This window comes from Aythya ferina (genome assembly GCF_964211825.1).
Source record: "Aythya ferina genome assembly, chromosome: 7".
NCBI lineage: Eukaryota > Metazoa > Chordata > Aves > Anseriformes > Anatidae > Aythya > Aythya ferina.
This window is the reverse complement of record NC_140302.1, coordinates 18,351,540-18,373,508: the sequence shown is the minus strand read 5'-3', so window position 1 is coordinate 18,373,508 and position 21,969 is coordinate 18,351,540. Positions and strand designations below refer to the sequence as shown.

The 21,969-nt window shown below is 41.6% G+C and overlaps 1 protein-coding gene across 1 annotated transcript; it reads left to right on the top strand.

Annotated features, from left to right (window-relative positions):
- The first annotated feature begins 9,680 nt into the window (after nt 1–9,680).
- Nucleotides 9,681–20,054, top strand: LOC311439856 (cytochrome P450 2H1-like). The gene is made up of 9 exons (XM_084526077.1): nt 9,681–9,927; nt 11,974–12,136; nt 12,975–13,124; nt 14,372–14,532; nt 14,981–15,157; nt 15,637–15,778; nt 16,039–16,226; nt 17,564–17,705; nt 18,197–20,054. Exons 1-9 carry the CDS (start codon nt 9,748–9,750, stop codon nt 18,376–18,378), a joined length of 1,485 nt encoding a protein of 494 aa, XP_084382203.1. The 5' UTR covers nt 9,681–9,747; the 3' UTR covers nt 18,379–20,054.
- Nucleotides 20,055–21,969: the final 1,915 nt, after the last annotated feature.

Genomic DNA, 21,969 nt, shown 5'->3' with positions numbered 1-21,969 from the left:
ATTTATAGGGAACAAAAAGAAGGATAGGGGAAGCTAATATTCATAGCATGACTGATTGGTCTCACATTGATGCTTTGCAAGGATGTCCTTTCTTCTTGCAGGTAGAAATAGAAGAAGGACAGCAGCCTGCTGACATCACTCCAAACTCTTCCACACAACTAACAGACAATATCGGAAAAAAAAATCTGGGCAGGCTTCCCTAAAGATTTTTTTTTTTTCTGATGTGTACCATTGGCTGTGGGTGTATGACTTGTGCTACCTTAGGGCTTACTCCCAGCAGCAGCATTCTGCTGACAGACAGTAAAATGAAGTGAGGAAAAAAAAGGTTAACCTCAAAGTGACATGGTCACTTGGTGCCTATTTGGTTTTGAACTCTACCTTTAGAATCAAAAATGTCTCCATGCAAATATGTTTCAGGCATTATGGTCATCAATGGAGTGGCCAGAAGTAGTCATTGCAAGGGTGTAGTTCATCTCACCTGTGATTCCTGAGTTGGGAAAACTCAATTCAGACTTAGAAAAAACATCTTATTATGTAAAATGAATAGGGTGATGCTTTTAATTTAATTTAATTTAATTTAATTTAATTTTATTTTATTTTATTTTATTTTATTTTATTTTATTTTATTTTATTTTATTTTATTTTATTTTATTTTATTTTATTTTATTTTATTTTAATTTTATTTTATAATTATCCTTTATAAAGTGTAAAGTATTCTTAGGCAGGCCTTCAGCTATACTTAATTTTTAGGTGCCCTCAAGTACACCTGAGTTAAATATTGGTAAGAGTCCTTCCTTAATAGCTTTTAGTCCGAGGAGTCAATGTACCTTACACTGAAAGGTACAATGTTACGGTAGATTAAAAGGTAGATTGAAAGAGGTAATGGAAGTTCAGATTACTTTTCAATAAGAGCTATTTAGAAAGTCTTATGTTAGATCTTTTCAGCCAATTCTTAGATTAACTGAGTTCATCAGGAAACGTTTAACCAACATATGTGCACTGACAAATCAAATATCCTTCTTGCCAAGTCCTTATGAAATAGCAGGGAGGTGGTGCAGTATGTCTGATTTGTTTCTTGTTTGTACTTCGTTTTGTTATATCATGCCAACAGCATATATTGTACTGTACCACATATGGATCATTGTGTGTCTTTTGCCTTAGCACTACAAGGAGATTTACTTCAGTTAATGACTTGATCTGAAAGTCACATTGGAAGAAAGCAACAGTACATAAACAGATTTTGTTATTATTCTTGACTTTTTGTTTTGTTGAAATGTCATATTTTTCATACCTCTCAAGTGGGGAAAATAAATAATAGTTGATGTCTTCCTTTTCCACTATTCCAAATGAGCTTAAGCCAAAGGATAGGGAAGATCTGTCATGTTCAACAGAGAATGTATTAGGCACCATCATTTCCAGAGGACGTGACATATATGGTAGATGATGCTGGCTAGGAGATGGAGCTGAGCCACCCTTCACACTTAAAGCAGGCAGGAATGACAGCTGCAGAAGAGTCTTTTTCTGGGACTTGCAGCCCTGTGGAGAAGGACTTGGAGGTTCTGGTGGAGGAAAGGCTCAACATGAGCCAGTAGTGCATGCTTACAGCCCAGAAGGACAACTGCATCCTGGGCTGCATCACCAGAGGGGTGGCCAGCAAGGGAAAGAGGTGATTGTGCCCCTCTGCTCTGCCCTTGTGAGGCCACACCTGGAGTATTGTGTCCAGGCTTGGGGCTCCCAGCACAAGAAGGATGTGGGACTGTTAGAGCGAGTCCAGCGGAGGGCTACAAAGATGATTAAAGGTCTGGAGCACCTCTTCTACGAAAAAAGGCTGATGTTCAGCCTGGAGCAGAGAAGGCGGGGTCTCTGGGGAGACCTCATTGTGGCCTTTCAATACTTAAAGGGGTATTATAAAAAATGTGGAGAAGGACTCTTTACTTGAGTAGATAATGATAGGACAAAGGGAAATGGTCTCAAATTAAAAGAGGATAGATTTAGATTAGACATTAGGAGGAAATCCTTCACTGTAAAGGTAGTGAGGCTCTGGAACAGGTTGTCAAGAGAAGCTGTGGATGCCCCGTCCTTGGTGGTGTTCAAGGCCAGGCTGGATGGTGCCTTGGCCAACCTGATCTAGTGGGTGGCATCCCTGTCTGTGGCAGGTGGGTTGGAGTTAGATCTTTAAGGGTCCTTCCAACCTGAGCTGGTCTATGATTCTATGATTCTGTGATTGCTCACCCAGTGGTGCCTTGCATGAAACACAGTGGGGGAGGACTGGAAGAGCTTGTTGCGTGCTTTGGCTGTGGGATGGGGCAAGAGAATCAACACTCAAATGAGGAAAGCTGCCACAGAACAGAACAGGTCAATCACTGTCAAACACTAAATGAAACTGAAATACAAAAATTAGATTAAAAAAATCTCACTTCAGCATAAAGCACACAGATGTTTGCCTTAATCAATTAAATACTAGTTTTGTCTCATTCATAAGTTCATCAGCCACTGTTGCTTGTGTCCTGCCGGTAATGCACCGTCTGTCATCTCCTGCCCCAGTGAGTTCATGCAAGTTCTTGCTCCTGATGGAATGCAGGTCAAAGACAGTCAGGCTGTGTCAGGTCATTCCTTGCCAGAGCATTTCATAACAGGCTCCCATCACAATGAGCAGAAAAGATGTCCCAGAAACTCCCAAATTTTCCATTTCCCTCTGTCACCATGCAGCTGGCATAAACCCTCACATAGGAAATGACTCTGGGTCTTCAGCCAAGGCAGCCACTAGTGCACCATCTCACCTGCCTCTGTCCTTGTACACTGTGTACACTTGCTCACTAGTTTGGCACTCACTTCTACAGCAAAAGGATGCTTTTGGCCGTGCCCTCCGCCCTGTCCTGTGCCTTCTGCACTGCTTGTTGACAGGAAGTATATTAAGTACACCTCCCTCATCTCCTTCCATTTCCTGACACAGGACTTCTTTCTCAAGTTATTCTACATCTCCTTGGTTAGTGTTTGAAGTTGGGAAATGTGACAGATATGCATGTCTGTAAACACAGTACTAAAATGTCACTGTTTTCTGCAATATTATCCATGCAAAAACTAATTCCCAGACAGTAAGAAAATAAGTAAATCCATCTGGGAGAACTTGTCCAGAAGATTAGACTGATGAGAAGAATAACTGGTAGTGTGTTCCCCTACAGACATCTGTGTTGTATCACACTATGGGCTTCTTGTATGATATTGAAGAAATTGCAATATCCAGACTTTCTAAACAATTGATGGGAAGACGGTGTCAGCACAGTGAAGAAGGACTGTCCTCCTGCTAAAATGGTCCAGTGCTGGCTGTGCCACTGTGGTGGCACCATTTTTAGGGCTGTTCCATTTCTTTGCTTTCCTCCTTTGGCTTCCAAAACCATTTTGCTACCTGTCTGCTTCTGTCTCCGGCAGGACTGAAAAGCATAATGAAGGCGTATATTATATCACTTGGTGTTAGTGTCAATTAACTTTTTTTCTTTGTGTTTTAAATAAATTATATTTCATCTGTTTTATTTATGATTGTAGTTACTCAATATCTGCAAGCATAGCCAAAGGTTTTGTTACTTATTGATTGCTGAAATTTTCTTGGCTTTAAAATCGTCTTTCAGAGAATTTGTCTGTCATCATTTTTGTTTATGATATGCACTGTTTTCAGAGCATGTAAACTATTGGTGACATATTTCTCTTATATTTTGTGATGGTGATAAGCAACTTCTTAAAACTGCAGAGTGCCCTGGTGAGGGCCTTGTGTAGGTTTCAGCGGATCGGTGTTCAGGTCCTGTTTCTACTGCAGATTCCCTGTTTGGCCTTTGGAAAAGCATGGTGGGCACTCTCCCCATAATGCAGGAGCGCTACTAAGCTCAGACCTTCCCTGCAATTCATTAGCCTTCTTTACCAGGTGTAACACTGGGACTTACTGTATTATTTCCTGACATTTTTTCTGTCTGGATCGGGGAAAGGCCTGTTCTTATTTAATGCTGACCATAATCTAGAGCTAAGCCTCGTGGCTTTATTAAAAGATGATGAGAAACAGAAGCTACACAGCAATTTACTGCTGGAGTCACAACACAGGTCACACGAAGGCTGATACGACCTTGACTTCCTTGCCCTTTTGCAGCCTGAACAAGAGCTTGGAAATTTGCTACATATTGCAAATGACTGCTGAACAGAAGCTGTTTTATTGGCTTGGTCCTAAGTCATTTGATATGTGTTTTGGGTCGGACGAGTTCAGATACAAATATTTAACCAAATCTTTTGAGTTGGTTGATCAAAGGTCATTTCTGCGGTCATCTGAAACACAGTGGTAGGGTTTGTATCTTATCTCAAGCACTGCCTGTGTAGCATGTTGCAAATAAACATGTTATGTAAATTTTTAAATGCTGAACCTTAATATATGCTGGACACATCAGAGCCTTTGTCTAATTCCTGTCAGAAGAAAAGCAGACATCAACACTGCGATTTTATACAAGGTGTTAAACAAGAGTCCTCCCTGAAAATGGTATTTTAGCAGCCGAGATGTTATTTGCAGTAGAACAGGCAAGATGATTTCCACAGCCTAATCTACTAAAAGCAAATGTTTGGTGAAATGCCAGATTTTAATGTAAAGAGAGAGGAGCGTGGGGATGGATATACTGGATCATGACTATAGCCAAGCCAACCCAGGATCCTGGCTCACAGTGGCTCAAAATGAGGTCCCAAGGAATAGGATAAGAGTAAGGCAACCACAGACAAATCATTTTCAGATTGCTCTCCAGCCTCCAGTGATTCCTGAGCCATACTTTGTATCTTTGTGTTTGAGTATCCTCAATGGATTTTTCTGCCATGTCTTTGCCTGATTACTTTTGAACACATAAAATCTAATAATCTACATCCTGCTAAATGGTGTTCCACAGATCAAGGAAGTGATGTGTGAAGATCCACCTTCTTTTGACTGTTTAAGTGTTGCCAGTTGCTATTTTAGTGCTCTGTACAGGAGGAGAATATGTATTCCCTTCTTACATTCTCCAAAACCCTTACAGTTTCACAGATGTCTACTATAGCCTTTTTTTTTTTTTTTTTTTTTTTTTTCCTCCTCCTTGACATAGAGACCCCTTAGTATCTGTCCTACAGTCGAGGAAAACACAATGAGTAAAATGTTTGGCACAGTCTCCTCATCCATGAAATCAATCTGCTAAAAAACAAAGAGTATGAAGAGTATGTGACGTCATCTAAGGCTGCTGGTAAACTTCCAGACTCCACCACTGGTCAAGCCTCTTGCTTTCATGTTTCACTGCCTAGGTGCTGCCCCCCACAGCAGCAGGAGTGGGAGGATGCTGCAGTGCACTGTGGATGCAAGCCTTGTTTCTCCCAGTCAACTCCCAGCCTCTGACTAGCAAAGAGAAAGGGCAGAAAGACTTTATCCTTGTAATGGCTAAGGAAAGGTGGGAAACTTGGTCTATATGGAGTGCTGCTAATGCAGCTGATAATTTTCTGGAGTTTGATCTGCAGTCTTCGTGAGTTCAGGAAGGTCTTTCCCCATCAAAACATGTAATAGCCATCCAGCCTTCCTTGCCTACTTCTTTCCTTACTAAAAAGTAGGTTTCCTTACTATGTGTCAAACACATAGTTCACAGAATCACAGAATTTCTAGGTTGGAAGAGACCTCAAGATCATCGAGTCCAACCTCTACCTAATGCTAACAATCCCCACTAAACCATATCCCTAAGCTCTACATCTAAATATCTTTTAAAGACCTCCAGGGATGGTGACTCCACCACTTCCCTGGGCAGCCCGTTCCAATGCCTCACAACCCTTTCGGTAAAGAAGTTCTTCCTAACATCTAACCTAAAACTCCCCTGGAGCAACTTTAGCCCATTCCCCCTTGTCCTGTCACCAGGCACGTGGGAGAACAGGCCAACCCCCACCTCACTACAGCCTCCTTTAAGGTATCTGTAGAGAGCAATAAGGTCGCCCCTGAGCCTCCTTTTCTCCAGGCTGAACAAGCCCAGCTCCCTCAGCCGCTCCTCGTAGGACTTGTTCTCCAGGCCCCTCACCAGCTTCGTCGCCCTTCTCTGCACCCGCTCAAGCACCTCGATGTCCTTCTTGTAGCGAGGGGCCCAAAACTGAACACAGTACTCGAGGTGCGGCCTCACCAGAGCCGAGTACAGGGGGACAATCACCTCCCTAGCCCTGCTGGTCACACTGTTTCTTATACAAGCCAGGATGCCGTTGGCCTTCTTGGCCACCTGAGCACACTGCTGGCTCATATTCAGCCGACTATCAACCATCACTCCCAGGTCCTTCTCCACCTGGCAGCTTTCCAACCACTCATCTCCCAGCCTGTAGCTCTGCTTGGGGTTATTGCGCCCCAGGTGCAGGACCCGGCACTTGGCCTTGTTAAACTTCATGCAGTTGACCTCAGCCCATCGGTGCAGCCTATCTAGATCCTCCTGCAGAGCTTTCCTACCCTCAAGCAGATCGACACACGCACCTAACTTGGTGTCATCTGCGAACTTACTGAGGGTGCACTCGATGCCCTCGTCCAGATCATCGATGAAGATATTAAAGAGGACCGGCCCCAGCACCGAGCCCTGGGGGACGCCACTAGTGACTGGCCTCCAACTGGACTTGGCTCCATTCACCACGACTCTTTGGGCCCGGCTATCCAGCCAGTTTCTAACCCAACGAAGCGTACGCCAGTCCAAGCCAAGAGCAGCCAGTTTCTTGAGGAGAATGCTGTGGGAAATGGTGTCAAAAGCCTTGCTGAAGTCAAGGTAGACCACATCCACAGCCTTTCCCTCATCCACCCAGCGCGTCACTTTGTCATAGAAGGAGATCAGGTTCGTCAAGCAGGACCTGCCTTTCATAAACCCATGCTGACTGGGCCTGATCGCCTGCTTGCCCTGCAAGTGCTGCATGATGACTGTCAAGAGGATCTGCTCCATGAGCTTCCCTGGCACTGAGGTCAAACTGACAGGCCTATAGTTTCCCAGGTCTGCCCTCCGGCCCTTCTTGTAGATGGGCATCACATTTTCTAGCCGCCAGTCAACTGGGACCTCCCCTGATAGCCAGCCAGGACTGCTGATAAATGATGGATAGTGGCTTGGCCAGCTCCTCTGCCAGTTCACTCAGTACCCTTGGGTGGATCCCATCTGGCCCCATCGACTTGTGCACATCCAAGTGCCGTAGCAGGTCACCAACCAGTTCTTCGTGGATGGTGAGGGCCACATCCTGCTCCCCATCCCCTTCCACCAGCTCAGGATACTGGGTATCCAGAGAACAACCGGTATTGCCGCTAAAGACTGAGGCAAAGAAGGCATTGAGCACCTCCGCCTTTTCCTCATCTCTTGTAACTAAGTTTCCCCCCGCATCCAGTAAAGGATGGAGATTCTCCTTAGTCCTCCTTTTTGTGTTGATGTATTTATAGAAATGTTTTTTGTTATCTTTAACGGCAGTAGCCAGATTGAGCTCCAGATGAGCTTTGGCCTTCCTAATTTTGTCCCTGCACAGCCTTGCTACATCCTTATAGTCCTCCCTAGTGGCCTGCCCACTTTTCCAAAGATTATAAACCTTCTTTTTTCTCCTAAGATCAAGCCACAATTCTCTGTTGAGCCAGGCTGGTCTTCTTCCCCGCCAGCTCGTCTTTGGGCACGTGGGAACAGACTGTTCCTGCGCCATTAAGATTTCCCTCTTGAAGAGCGCCCAGCCTTCCTGGACCCCTCTGCCCTTCAGAACCGCCTCCCAAGGGACTCCACCAACTAGTGTCCTGAGCAGCTCAAAGTCAGCCCTCTGAAAGTCCAAGACAGCGGTTTTACTGGTCCCCTTCCTGGCCTCACCAAGAATAGTGAACTCCACCATTTCATGGTCACTCTGCCCAAGACAGCTCCCGACAATCACATCCTGCACCAGTCCTTCTCTGTTTGTGAAGAGAAGGTCTAGCGGGGCACCACCCCTGGTAGGTTCACTAACCAGATGCGTCAGGAAGCTATCTTCCACGCTCTCCAGAAACCTCCTAGACTGCTTTCTCAGGGCTGTGTTGTGCTTCCAGGATATTTCAGGGAAGTTGAAGTCCCCCACAAGTACAAGCGCTGACGATTTCGCAACTTCTGTCAGCTGCCTGTAGAACTCCTCATCAGTCTCCTCATCCTGGTTCGGCGGTCTATAGCAGACCCCGACCAGGACACTAGCCTTGTTGTTCCTGCCGATCCTAACCCAAAGGGACTCGACCTTGTCATTCCCAGCCTCGAGTTCTACAACATCGACAGACTCTCTAATATAGAGAGCCACCCCACCACCCCTTCTGTGCTGCCTGTCCCTTCTGAAGAGCTTATAGCCAGGCATTGCAGCACTCCAGTCATGAGAGTTTTAGCAATTATGTGTCTAGTTTAGGAAAAGGGTGCCCATTATTCAGACTCCTTCCCATACCCACATTATTTTTGGAAGGCATTGTCCACTCAGTCCTGGCCCACAGAGAGCCTGAGTACTGGCTGATGCGCAACCCCTTTCACATCCTTTTGTACAGTGGTTTGTCCACCGTGTTTAAACATGTTCCAGGACAGGATCACATAAAAAGTCACATGAAAAGGAAATACATGGCATAATGCCATGCCTTGTAGTTGGGGTAGAATGGAAGGAAGAAACATGTTGGACCCAAGAGGCTGATGGGTCTGAGTACAGTGTCTGAAGTAGATTGCTAGCATTTTAGAGACACTGTGCATGATGTACAGACAAGATTTGGCAACGGAGTCCTGGGATTAACTCTTTGGTATCAGGTAGCTGATTCACTGTTTTGCTCCACTTTTCTGCCTGAAAACATACACATTTCTTATCCTGTTTATAGGTTTTGGGATTCCTGTGGGGAGGAGGAGTGAGACATAATATTTTATGTAAGCTTTTATATTGTATTAAACATTAATAAAATATTATTATATAGCAATTGTTATAAAATAATAAAGTGATAATAAGTGAAATATTACATAAATGTTGTATTAACTATTAATAGAGACAATGATTATGTCATTCCCTGATCAGGAAGCCTTTAACTTTCATGGCTCTTCACATCTTCTATGGATTTTCAGCTATTTTCTAGAAACATCATTAAATGAAAAACACAGCAGTTTGCTTTAGGACTCTGGTTTGTAAAAAACTTGTAAACTCCTCAGTGATCATGCAAATGCTGTAGATAGCATGACTTGTCTGGTTAAAACAGATTATGACAAACAGATTTTACTCCAGAAATCGAGGTGAAATATCAAAGAACTAGGGATTATGTCCTTATTTTCTTTCCATTATTTATTTATTATGTCCTTTTTGGAGGGAGTTTTTTTCAGTTCCCTCCATTGTGGACACATACTGGAGTGATACTGGAGTGACTGGCAGGAATTGCTCTATGCTTAAGGGCAACAGCAAGAGTTTAAGCATACCCATAGCAGCTAGACTCTAGTCTTTCTGCATTTGAGTTTGTTTGGCAGCATTAGACCATGATTTCTTTAATACTACATGAATGATTACCTAAAGGGACACAAGCTGGAGGCGTAAAAAGTCCAAGTATACAAACAGAGAGTTCATCACTAGTTTGTTCATTCTTATCGTGGACAGATTAATAAGTAATCTCCTATCTCAGCAGGAATAGTGAGGTGCTATTGGCTAATTTCATCTGTGTGCTTTTGTACTACAGCATATAACTAAGGATGGATTTGGAGGTCCAACCTCAGACTCTTATGAAACTTGATATCTCTTTGTCAGCCCACCATGGAGCTCCTGGGACTGACTACTATCATCTTGCTGGCCTGCATCTCATGTCTTCTTCTCTTTGCAGCATGGAGAAGGATATCACAAACAGAGAAGGAGCCTCCAGGTCCTATGTCCCTCCCCCTCATTGGAAACATGTTCCAGCTGAACCCATGGAACTTGGCTGAAAGCTTGAAGGAGGTAAAAAGCTGTCTCCTTTCCTGTGTTGTCTCCATTGCCTGTAATACAAAGCGCAGTCCAGACAGTCTCAGTTTAATTCACTAGTGTCAATGCTGCATTGACCAAACATCAAGCTTGAATAGGAAAGGTTTCCCAGAAATGTATGCTTCTGATGTCTTATACTGCGTATTACAGTAATTGTACTAATGACGAGTCCTGTGCTGGCCTCATGGCTATACTGCATTTTGCAATAGATTTTTTATGAGTATTCTGATGTTATTCCACTATTCACCACATTCCTTTTGTGTCCAACTCCTCACCACTCTGGCAGCAGGGTCTGGCCTTGTTTGAGGGAAGACCCTGCTCTATTTTGTTGCCTCTGCTCCTTGTCCTATAGGTATAATCTCCTAGGAGGGGAAGCAGTAATTGAAGGGGCTGAAGCAAAGGAGTTTGGAGGTGCTGTCCGTTCCCTCCCCTGGCTATTGTCATGCATCTGTCAAACAAAACTGGTGTATTGTAATGCCTGGGAGGGGTTTGATGGGGGCAGTTTGGCTGTAGTATCTGTTCCTTAGGGGACTGTGAGGGGATGGTGGTAGATAGATGGGAAGGGGCTGAGTCGTCACTGGGTTTCCAGACACTTTGAGCAGGGCTCTCGTCCACAGGGTGAAGGCTCTCTGGGGCAAATCCCAATCTCTGTGAGAGGTCAGGCAGTTGAGAACCTCCAGGCTTCACATCCAGCCCCAGTGAATCCACAAGTTTTAACAGTAGTATGAAATGGTGATACTCTAGTGTTTTGCCAAATACGAATACAGGGGAGGTCAAGCAGTAACACAGGTGACCAAATCACTAGGTTATGCAACAGGAGACTTTTCAGTGTTCTTGTCAGCAATCTGCTACTGTTTCTTTCGTTCAGCTTTCTTTTATTTTCACTCTGTGTGGCAACATCATACAAGCAGCACAATTCCTCGAAACACCTCTCTGGAGAGCTCAAAGGTGTGAGTGCCTGGCACTGTTAAAAAGAAACCCTTGTGGATTAAATATGCTTGAATCAACATTTATCCCAACTCTAATTTCACACACCCTTAGCATTAAGTGAGATGAGGATCTGTTGAATCAAAGCACACTCCCAGCTTCCACACTGTGAGTGACACTGAGCCTCTAGCTGGGGTGCAGTTAAGCTGCTCCATGTATTGGTGCATATCAGACCTTTTGTCTGTCACAGTATTGTGGGATCTTCAAGTGTTTCCAGAGATAAAAAAAAAAAAAAAAAAAAAAAAAAAAAAAAAAAAAGATTTTCATATGAAAGGCTAGCGTTGACCAAGCCACTTCTGAGTGTTCACTTTGGAAAAAAATGTGGCAATGGCTAGCATCACCATGTCCATCAGCAGATGCACCCATACCTATATGAGCTTCTTTTTGTCTTGCTGCTTGTGACTGTTGAGCATCACAAGCACCCTGCATTGTTTCAGAGCCCTAGGTCACTCGGTTTCCCAAAAATACTGCGACTATAACTGTCTTGTTCTTAAAAAGTGAACGTCAGAAGAGGTGTTCCAGTTCAGACCAAACGGCCCAAGAATCTTTCTGCAGCTATAGCTAAAACCAGATGCTTGGGAAAGAGTACATGATAAGCACAAGGATGCAGTGACTATTCACTGGTGTACTCATCCAATTTACAGAGATCTGTGGATTTTAGAGACAACTGTAGTATTTTATGTGCAAAAACCCTTTAGGAACTTGCTTTATCAAGTGTATATAATTGTTTTTTGAGCTCGTGCAAAGTGTTACTATCTACCACATACAGTAGGAAGGTGTTTCAGACCATTTACCAGCCTCGTGAAGATTAATTTCCTTATCTCTGATTTGGACCTGACACATAACTGTTCCTATTCAGATACCCTATTTCTCACACAATTCCCCTCTAGGTGTACTCCATAGGCGAAAGATCTCTGCACTGCTGCTAATCAATGTCGTGCCTCAGTGATGCTGATCTCTTAGCTACAATTTTTTTTTTTTTTTTTTAATATGATTAACATCCAGATGTGGTCTTTGTGTTCTTTCTTCCTACAGCTCAGCAAGAAGTATGGTCCTGTCTTCACTATACATTTAGGCCCCCAAAAGGTTGTGGTGCTGTATGGCTATGAAGCTGTGAAAGAAGCCCTGATCGATCAGGCAGATAACTTCAGCGGAAGAGGCAGTCTGCCATTGCTTAAAAAACTCTTTGAAGGCACAGGTATGTCCCTGGTAATGTCAGCATGCAAAGCCCAGGCAGTCAGTGTTTCAGGAATACAGCTGAGAGGGCAGTGGTGGATTTCATTTACTAGTTTCATACATAAAAAATAGTAGGAAAAGATTAAAAGCCCTGCACCTTTGAGTAAACTGAACCCCTGGAGAACTGTTTAAGATCCCAGGCTGGCTTCAGTCAGTTCCTTTCTATTTCCACCACTCTTCTAATTCTGGTTAAAATCTTGTTCATGAAACGTGCCTCTAAGATCTTACTGTCTTTCTCCCATTTCTGAAAATACTGGGAAGATACCCACAGCTCAGGAGCCAGCAAGAGGAAATCCCAGAGCATAATAGCAACAAGCTAATATTGTCTGTCCTTGTAAGGGTCACACTCAGGATTGGGCCCTGGGCCCATTCACTAGGACAGTTCCCAGTATGGCATTTAACCACATAAGTGGTTATTCCAGAGTACTTATGTTCCATGGTATTTTAAGGGATCACACATTGTGTGAAAGTGCACAGCTGAACATCTGGTCAGTTACCTCAGTGCAAAGGCCATGTGCTGGTGGCCAAGTTCAGGTTAGTACCAGTGGTGCCTTCTTATTTACATCCTGATGTAGTTTCTCTTATTCTGTGAATAAAATTCTATTTTACTCAAAGTGCTGTGATCACATTGATCAGATTTGTCATCTCCAGAACTGAAGAAAAGTTAGATTTGGGGGCATACATGTACAGCGATTGTGGTAGAACTCCACAGAGAGGCATATTTGCATGTTGAGAATTTACCACGTAACACCTATTTAGGGGGGAAAACATCTGTTTCTTCTGTTTTTCCTTCCTGTCAGGCATTGTAACCAGCAATGGGGAGACCTGGAGGCAGCTCCGACGATTTGCCCTCACCACTCTGCGTGACTTTGGGATGGGGAAGAAGAGTATTGAGGCACGAATCCAGGAGGAAGCTGGTTTTCTGGTGGAGAGGCTCAGGAACACACATGGTAGGACATGGACTTTGTGCCTGCTAGGACACTGAATCTGCAATGGGACAGTGAGGGCAGTGGGGCTGCTTCGCCAAACCTGTGACCCAGGAAGTGGGTATACAGCTCCTGTTTCTGCTATTTCAACCTACAAATGCATTTTTTTAGTAGTATGCAAATTAAGACTACTTATTTTATGTACCTCCCCTGAGAGTGGCACCACCCTGGACTACAGGCTTCCTTTGCACAACCAACCTTCATGAGTGATAATCAGCAAGGGAGGAAAAGCAGATGGACCTAAATAGATGACAATCACTGTTTCCTATGAGCCTCTAGGAAATTGTGACCCTTCATCTCTGGGTCACTTTGTTCTGGCATCTTTTACTATGTACTAAAATGTTGCGCAAGCAAGATATATGCAAATGAAAAGTATAAAGCATATTTATTCTTAAAGCTAACAATAAATAGCTAGGAGTACTAATCTACTAGGCTTAGGGTTACTATGCTCACCACTTCTAATGGGACTCTGGATGGGTCTTTGCTGGACAGGGAGTCATCAGACAGGCAGGCAGAGAAAGGTCGGCTGCAGTGCTCCTTGGAACAGACTGCTCCTCAGTGCTGTTAAGTTGCTATTTTCTGTTGCCTTTTTTTTCCTTTAAGATTGTATACCTTTTCATCTTGATGCTTCTCCTCTTCCATCCTTGATATGTACCGCTGTCTGCAATTTTATATTTCCTGTCTTTCGTGGGTCTAATACCACTTTTTCTCACACTTAGGTAATTTTCTAAGAAGTTTATTCAGTTATGTTATCAAAATTCTACTTTTGATCATAGGTATCTGAACCCCTAGGAGAGGGCTAGACAACTGAGGTTATGCTAATAGAGTTTGTACACAGGGTGCAATAACTTAAAGACACGGATAATGCAAAGTCCTTAAAATTTTCCTTAGATTTTGGAGGGATTCTTCAGGCTGTTTCTAATAGTCTATAATGCAGAGAGGCATGTATCATCTGAAGAGGAACCAAGCCACTCAGACCAGTGTTCTGGTGAGAACAGGAAAAAAGAGGTATTTAAACCACCTAGACAGGAAAATCAGATCACTTAAAGTAGAGAAAAATAAATTGGATAAGCCCTCCACCAGCTTCTCAGAGAACTATACAACTCTGAGTCTCAAAGACTCATAGTAGATGCAAAACTTCCCCATAGTGTTGGAGGAGGGAATAATGACCAAAATACTGAAAGCAAGGTACCGTTTTATTTTTGTTGCAGAGAAACCTTTTGACCCTAGCTGTTTCTTAATCCATGCTGTTTCCAACATCATCTGCTCTATTGTCTTTGGGGATCGGTTTGATTATGAGGACAAGAAATTTCTAACTTTAATTCAGTTGATGGAAGAAAATAACAGGCTCCAGAACAGCGTACAGACACAGGTACGTGCAATTTCATTTCAGTAGTAAATTAATTAATTATTATGATTTTAATGAATATTTATTCACATTATTCATTTTTTATTGGGGTAAATTTTCCTAAATGTGGAGAAGAATTTTCCTAAATATGGAGAAGGCCAAAAAGTCAATTAAATGATCAAGTCCTGATTTTGTGTGGTGGTTTTTTGTTGTTGTTGTTGTTGTTTATATGTTTTTCTTTTAATTTACAGACTCCAAATTGTTTGCCCAGAGAAGGGTATCATTGCAAAAGTAGCTCAAGTGGAGTCTATCCTTGAAACCATAATGTAAAAGGCATTAAAATCCACTTAAATAATATAGGCCTACTGTTCCAAAATATTTAATTACTAATTTTTGTAGTAATAGTTAGGGGAAAAAAATTATTGTATCTACATTGAGCAAAATGTGCTTTTGCATCATTTTATTTTTACAGATATACAATTTCATCCCAAATATCATGGAACGTTTACCTGGGCCCCATAAGACACTCATAAAAAATGTTGAAGATATAAATCAATTTATTTCTGAAATAGTAACAGCACACCAGGAATCTCTGGATCCCAGTTGTCCTCGAGATTTTATTGATGCTTTCATCAACAAAATGGAACAGGTAATGTAAGAGTGAGAGGATTCTGGATGTCAGAGTGAGAAGGTTTTGGATACTAAGAATACCACTGTTTGAATCCCTGTGTTTTCTCGCAGTTGTAGCAGGTCACTGGGCTTTTGCAAACACAGAGAGGAATACACTTCTATTGGCACCATTGTTCTATGCTCACCTTCATTCTACCCTCTCCATTTTATTTTTAAAGATTTTTAAACACAGAACTAACATTGGCATACAGCACTAGGCAAACCTAGGACAGCTGGTGACAAACCTGACTGATGTAATTTTGAATTATATTCCTCCCATATCAAAAATGTTCACATCATTCAGTAGAAGTACCGTAATTGCTGGTGTTCTGGAGATCATTTTATTTTCAAAAGGAAATTAGATGTACTTAAAAACATATGTTACAGGAACAAGACTTTCCTTTGTAAACAAGCTTCTTAGCTTTCTTATTCAAAGAATTCTGCTAAATCTTCCTTTAGGAGAAAGGGAACAATCACTCAGAATTCACCGCTGAAACCTTGACCAGAACCACGCTCGACTTGTTCCTTGCAGGAACAGGGACAACCAGCATTGCCTTGAGATATGGACTTCTGATACTCCAAAAACACCCACATGTTGAAGGTAAAAGAAAGGGAATAAATACCTGGAAAAAATTTAATAGGACATGGGTGCAATTTGTACAATTCCTGTCACTGCCACAGGTGGCAATGGTCCCCTGGAAGATGTCTGTCAGTCTTAGTTCTATTCATAGGAGAGAGGCATTAGTACTAAGTTTGTTCATATATTCTTGAGGCTCTAAAAGTTTTGCTGTAGCTCTAGGAAGAGGTTTAGGCAAACAGACAAGAGACTTGACCATCCAACACTTACTTATTTCCTAACAGAGAAAATGCACCAGGAGATTGACCGTGTGATTGGCCGAGACCGAAGTCCTTGCATGGCAGACCGGAGCCAGATGCCCTATATAGATGCTGTGATTCATGAAATCCAGAGATTCATTGATTTCCTTCCACTTAATGTCCCACATGCTGTGACCAAAGACACCAAGTTCAGAGACTATTTTATCCCCAAGGTCTGTTCCACTGTTTCTGAGAAAGGTCATAATCTCTTGAAAACAATTATGAGTTCTATTCATTATCTTTTACTTCGCTTATTTTCAAACACAGAGAAATAATATATAGAATCAGAATAATTTAGTATGGGAGAGTATCCTGAAAGTTATTGAGTTTAGCCCCCTCCATTGTATTTGAAAAAAACCTTTCCATCCTCTGTGAGAAGGAGATGGAGCTTTCTATTTTTCACATAAACATGAACAATCAAAGTTCTAATTTATTTAAAAGCAATGTTAAACACTCGAATCAACCTTACTATTAAAATTCATTACAGAACATCTTTAGCATACTTATAGCAGATATTTGTATTTATTAAATACTCATTTTAAACTGGTCAAACTTTGCTGACTCAGATAAAATATGTTCTGTTACCTTTTAAAGAGGTAGGGGAGTAAAGGATCATGAATTGTTTTTCAGTTACAGTGTCTTTCCAGCTGTGCTCTTTTGCTTAGGCAAAGAGTGCTTTTAACCTTATTATAGCATACATGGGTTAAATAGTGATTCTTTTTACCAATTTCCTGTATCATCAGAATTTTTGTGTCCCATGTGCATGTGCAAACTTAGGTATACAGAGATCTGGGATTGACCAGAGGTCTGCTTAGTTTTCCCTTGTTGCTTTCCATCCAATGTGTGTGATGATCACAGAGCTTACCCAGGCCAAAACTACTGGGGAATTAAATAAATGAAAGCTGGAGCTTCCTATTCCAGTCTTCAGGGTTATCAGGATATTGACTCCATACAAACTTTGGCACTGGCTTCTCTTTCTATAACAAATGATTTCAAAGCTGATACAGTTGACAAGAGAATTTATTTTTCAACATTCTAGAGGATGCATATGGTCCTCTTGAGGTATCATTATGCATTAAGCATTATGCAGTGCTCTAAGTTTTTATTTCCCTTTGTGAAATAGTCCTCCTGATTTTTTACTTATTATAAAAATAATTGTTATTGAATGAACTGCTTCTCTGGAGGAATGTAGCCAGTTAACTCCTATACATGAATGAGTACTGTTGATCTCAGTCAACTCTTCTGAAAGTTTTTTCCTCAGGAAAAAAAAAAAAATCCTGTTTCCCTAAACCTTTTAAATCTCACCCAAAAACCCACTTATGGCTCATGAGGAGTTCTACCAGCCTTTCTCATGAAATTTTAGTTTTGCTACTTCTGACAGTTATATGTACTGAGACTACTTAGCATTTAAACCAAAGCAGTGCCATGCTGTTCAGCTGTGGGAACTGCTCAATACTGCTGTGTTTTGGCATGTCCCCACTTGAATTTTCTTCTCTCTTTGCTAATTCAGGACACTATGATATTCCCTATGCTGTCTCCCGTCCTAAAAGACAGCAAGGAATTTCCAAATCCTGAAAAATTTGACCCAGGACACTTCCTGAATCCAAACGGTACCTTTAAAAGGAGCGACTACTTCATGCCATTTTCTGCAGGTAAGAGCTCTTTCTGCTTCAGATCCTAGGCTGTGCTTTGCTAGAACCTCCAAACATTTTGGGGGCTCTGTCACCACTGTCTGTACAGTGATGTAGAATAGAAGAGTCACTTCTGGGCAACCCTAACCCCTGTACTAGAGTTTCAGTTGGCTTACTTTCTTAGTAGTTACAAAAGACCACCCTATGCATTCTACACAAAGGGATGCATGAGGTGAGACTCACAGCCATGCCACTTCTCTCTCTCCAGACTTACCATCAAACAGCAGCAGAACATGAAAAACTGAAGCTTTCAAACTGCCTTTCCCCACTGAGTGCACTCACATTATTTTGGATACTGAACCCCTAGTTTAATTCAATTCACTTCCCAAAAAAAGCTCCAGTGCTGCCCATCTATTCTGAGATGTCTGAACTTTCAAGGAACAGGGGTTAAAATAAGTTACCAGAAAAATTACTCTACAATCACCTCCTTTTTTATTATTTGTTCTTTGCAGGAAAACGCATCTGTGCAGGCGAAGGCCTGGCCCGGATGGAGATATTCATATTTCTAACATCCATTCTGCAGAACTTTACTTTGAAACCTGTTATGGATCGGAAGGACATTGACACTTCCCCAATAATCACCAGTCTGGCAAATATGCCCCGATCTTATCAGGTCGGTTTTGTTCCCCGTTAGACAATGAAGACAATTCTTTTTGCATTGAAGTCATTTCCCAGCTTGATGAGACTGAGATCATTGTTATATTCTTTATGGAGATAAATATTATGCTTTAAAAAAAAATTTGTATGATGTTTTGATAATCACCACAGCCAGCTCTAAACAGAGGCAGAGTAGGTAACTGCATAGCAATTAGCAAAAACTCCCTATGCTGAACGATAGAGGGTCTCCTCTGCCTAGCTCAGGTTCCTATCTGGTTCCTGACATCCTGATGTGTCAGGCTGTGTGGACTAGTGCTGTGAGAGTCCAGCTGCTGCTGTCTCTGTCACCTGCTCCTCTCAGCACAGCAGGAATAGATGCTTGCATTAGAGGCTTTTTCCAGACCGTGCTTGAGGTACATTTCTACTCTGTTTTCAGTCTGTTTGTGATCTACTTGTAAGCATAAAGCAATATGGAATGATTTTCTTCTGTTAGAAGATGACCATCTACTGTAATCTTGCCCCAGTACAAATCCTCTCATATGATGGGGATGGAGTTAATCTGATGGCTGGGCAGATGGGTCCTCTCTTGTGTGATTATAATGAAGATCTGTAAAATTAGAACTTATACTGCAAAATAAAGAGCAAGTAATACACTGAATTGCTTTGTTAAGATCCTAGAAGGACATGTTTTACTAGAAAACCTTTCTACACAAAGCTTAGACTCTCAAATGTTTTCCAAGATTTGTACATATTTGACTTTTATTTCACTCATTTATATGAAAAGATTTACAGCTTGAAGACTGAGCTACAATGACCTATAAAACTTATATTTTCAGTAACAAAGTGGTAGAAGGCTCAATTGGCCTTATTAGACCTATCAGAACCAGAACTGTGATTACAGCACCGACCATTGTGCAAAAGAGGACAAATAAAATAATACTGGGATCCCCATGACGTCATTTACTAGCTGAATGGCAGCTTACATCTTCCCAGTACTTTTATGAAGTATGTAAAGATCTCTAAAGCAATTTTACAACCATTAGGCAGAAAGAGATAAAAGGAGTTTACATGAGATGCCAAGCATAGATGTACAAATGTAGAACTAGATTTCCCAACTTGATCGCATTTCCACCAGTGTATAACTTATAGTGATTACAGTGACAACAGAGAGCTGAAACTATGCTATGTGGAACAATGCAGCAATTGTAATATTGCCACAATGGCATTAGCTGTTCATGTAAGCAGCCAAAACATCTTTCCTTTTGAAGTATTAATTAGTTTGATATACCTTGAGTTGTTAGCATGGCATTACAAAGTCAGTCCATAGCAAAAAATATTACAGAATCACAGAAATATAAATGTAAAAAAAATAATCTAGCTTATAACCATATACAACCAGGACCAACTGTTAGGAGACTTCACGGCAGGAGAAAAAAAAAAAAAGCACTCTGTACTTCCCCTTCAGCTGTTCCATGACTAAAATAAGCAAAGCAAATGGCCTAAGGGGCAACTTCCCTGTTCCAGATATCTTCATCCATGCTGAATAAATAGAGCAGGCAGCCAGTACAATTCAGCAATAAAACAGCTTTAGCTCACAGAGACTCCACCATGATACCGAGCAGAAATTAGAGATAAAGGAACACTGAGACTGACTACTGAAATAGTCCTGACTGTTTCAGGAAATACTTGTCCCATAGAGATGACCTACCCAGCTCCTAGTGTGGAAAGCTGGGTGAGAATGACAACACTGCCACCTGTTTTCCAGGTAGTAACCCAGACATTGCAAAATGCAACAGACACCATCTACAATAGCAAGAGAATGGGACCATTTAATGCCTGTAAGCCAAAGGTCTGTTCAGCTTCAGACAGGTTTTGCTCCTGTACTAAATGAAACATCAGCTCTTCCCTTTTCTGACTTTGCAGTTACATCCTCCTCCTCTACCCAGCAAGAATCTGTCAGGAAAGTACATGTTCCTCTGGAGAACTACTAGGACAGTGGAATATGTCCTCTTCCACCAGACTCTTTGTCAATCAGAACCACTTTCACAACATCACATCCATATAACACCACTGCACATACTGTGCCCAAAAATACATTGTGAACATGACACCATCCTTCTTACTGAGCTGAAACAATTTACCAAAAAAGAACTTTTAAATTACACCCATATAATTACAAGAACATGAGCAAGTCATACTACATAGAAATGAAAAGTGCTCTTTTAGTTATTCTTTAGCTGCAACATTTTTCCTATGAAGGGCAAAGGAAATGGCCCAGGAAGTAGCTTCCCTGTTTCAGACATCTCCAGTGCTGAAGAGACAAGGAGGCAGACAATGAAAAATAGCAAGGAAATGGTTGTGGCTCCCAGGGGTTCTGTTCCAATGTGAAGCAGAGATGTGGGATCAAAGGAGAGCTGATGCTGCATCCTGAAAGTCTCACTTTATGTAGCCTATGGTAAAAACAACAATGAAAAGATAATCAATAGATCTAATTTCTTCCAGGTTAAACATAACTGGTTAGATAAAATCACTGGCTGCTGACAGACCTGCATGAACTGCTTTAATTTGTTATTTTTGGTGACCTCTGTCAAGGTTCAACTTTGTTCTACTGTAATATCAGAAAGCAGGGACAAATACTAATCATTAACAAACTTCATCATACTTAAATATCATGTTTGTGTTCTTATTACTTTTGCTTGTATGTTAAATATCATGTTTGTGTTCTTATTACTTTTGCTTGTATGTTTTTTCTCAGATGTAACACTCACATACAACAACATATATAATAATTATATATTTAGCTTCAGGCCAATATACATTTGTGATTAGCACCCCATTGGATATCTTTTAACATTTCTATTGAACAAAGAGTTGCATGTAAAAAAGTATACTCCATTCTAGAAGAGTTATTTTTCAGCTGTTGAACACATTGCAGTTTCCATTAATGATTTAAGACCCCATCCTGAATACTCTGGACATTTCCACAGAATATTGTTCAGAAAGTTGGATCAGACTCAGAATCATAGAATCATTTAGGTTGGAAAATACCTCCAAGATCATCAAATCCAACTGTTAAGTCCAACTTCTGAAGAACCTGTTGGAGCAGCTGAGTAGAAATGCCTCAAGGGTGTTTGGGAAAAAATCCTTCTCTAGAATTGAACGCTTCTGTTTCTGCTTAAAGAGCTGTATTTTCTAGGCTATTAGTCCCTGGTTTGCAGTTACAGTCCTGTCAAGAACTACAGACTTGTCAAGAACTGCTTCAGCTTCAAAGCAGCTGCACAAACCACTTTGACAAGATACTTTGTCCCTTGACTTTTATTTGTCAGCCCCCTCTTCCCTGTGTGATCTTCCATGTTCTTCCCTTCGAGCACATGCTGCTTTCTTATTATCTTTTCCACCAGGAAATGCCACAGAAGAGAAGAGATGATGTTTTAATATCCCTTGTGTCTCCTCTGAGATGTCTAATGGACTTTCTAGGAAAAATGTTTGAGCAACAACCAAGCTGTGCCTTGGCTTTTAGACTATACAGTTCACTAGTAATATGCTGTTCACACACACTTCTCCATGCCTCTTCTGTGGTGCTGCTTTTCAAGGACCTGCCAACCTTGCCGTGATTTGAATTCTACCA

Coding starts and splice junctions, on each gene's coding strand:
- LOC311439856 (XM_084526077.1), top strand. CDS start 9,748: ATGGAGCTCCTGGGACTGACTACTATCATCTTGCTGGCCTGCATCTCA. Junction 9,928..11,973: donor TGGCTGAAAGCTTGAAGGAG/GTAAAAAGCTGT, acceptor TTCTTCCTACAG/CTCAGCAAGAAGTATGGTCC. Junction 16,227..17,563: donor GAGACTATTTTATCCCCAAG/GTCTGTTCCACT, acceptor TTGCTAATTCAG/GACACTATGATATTCCCTAT.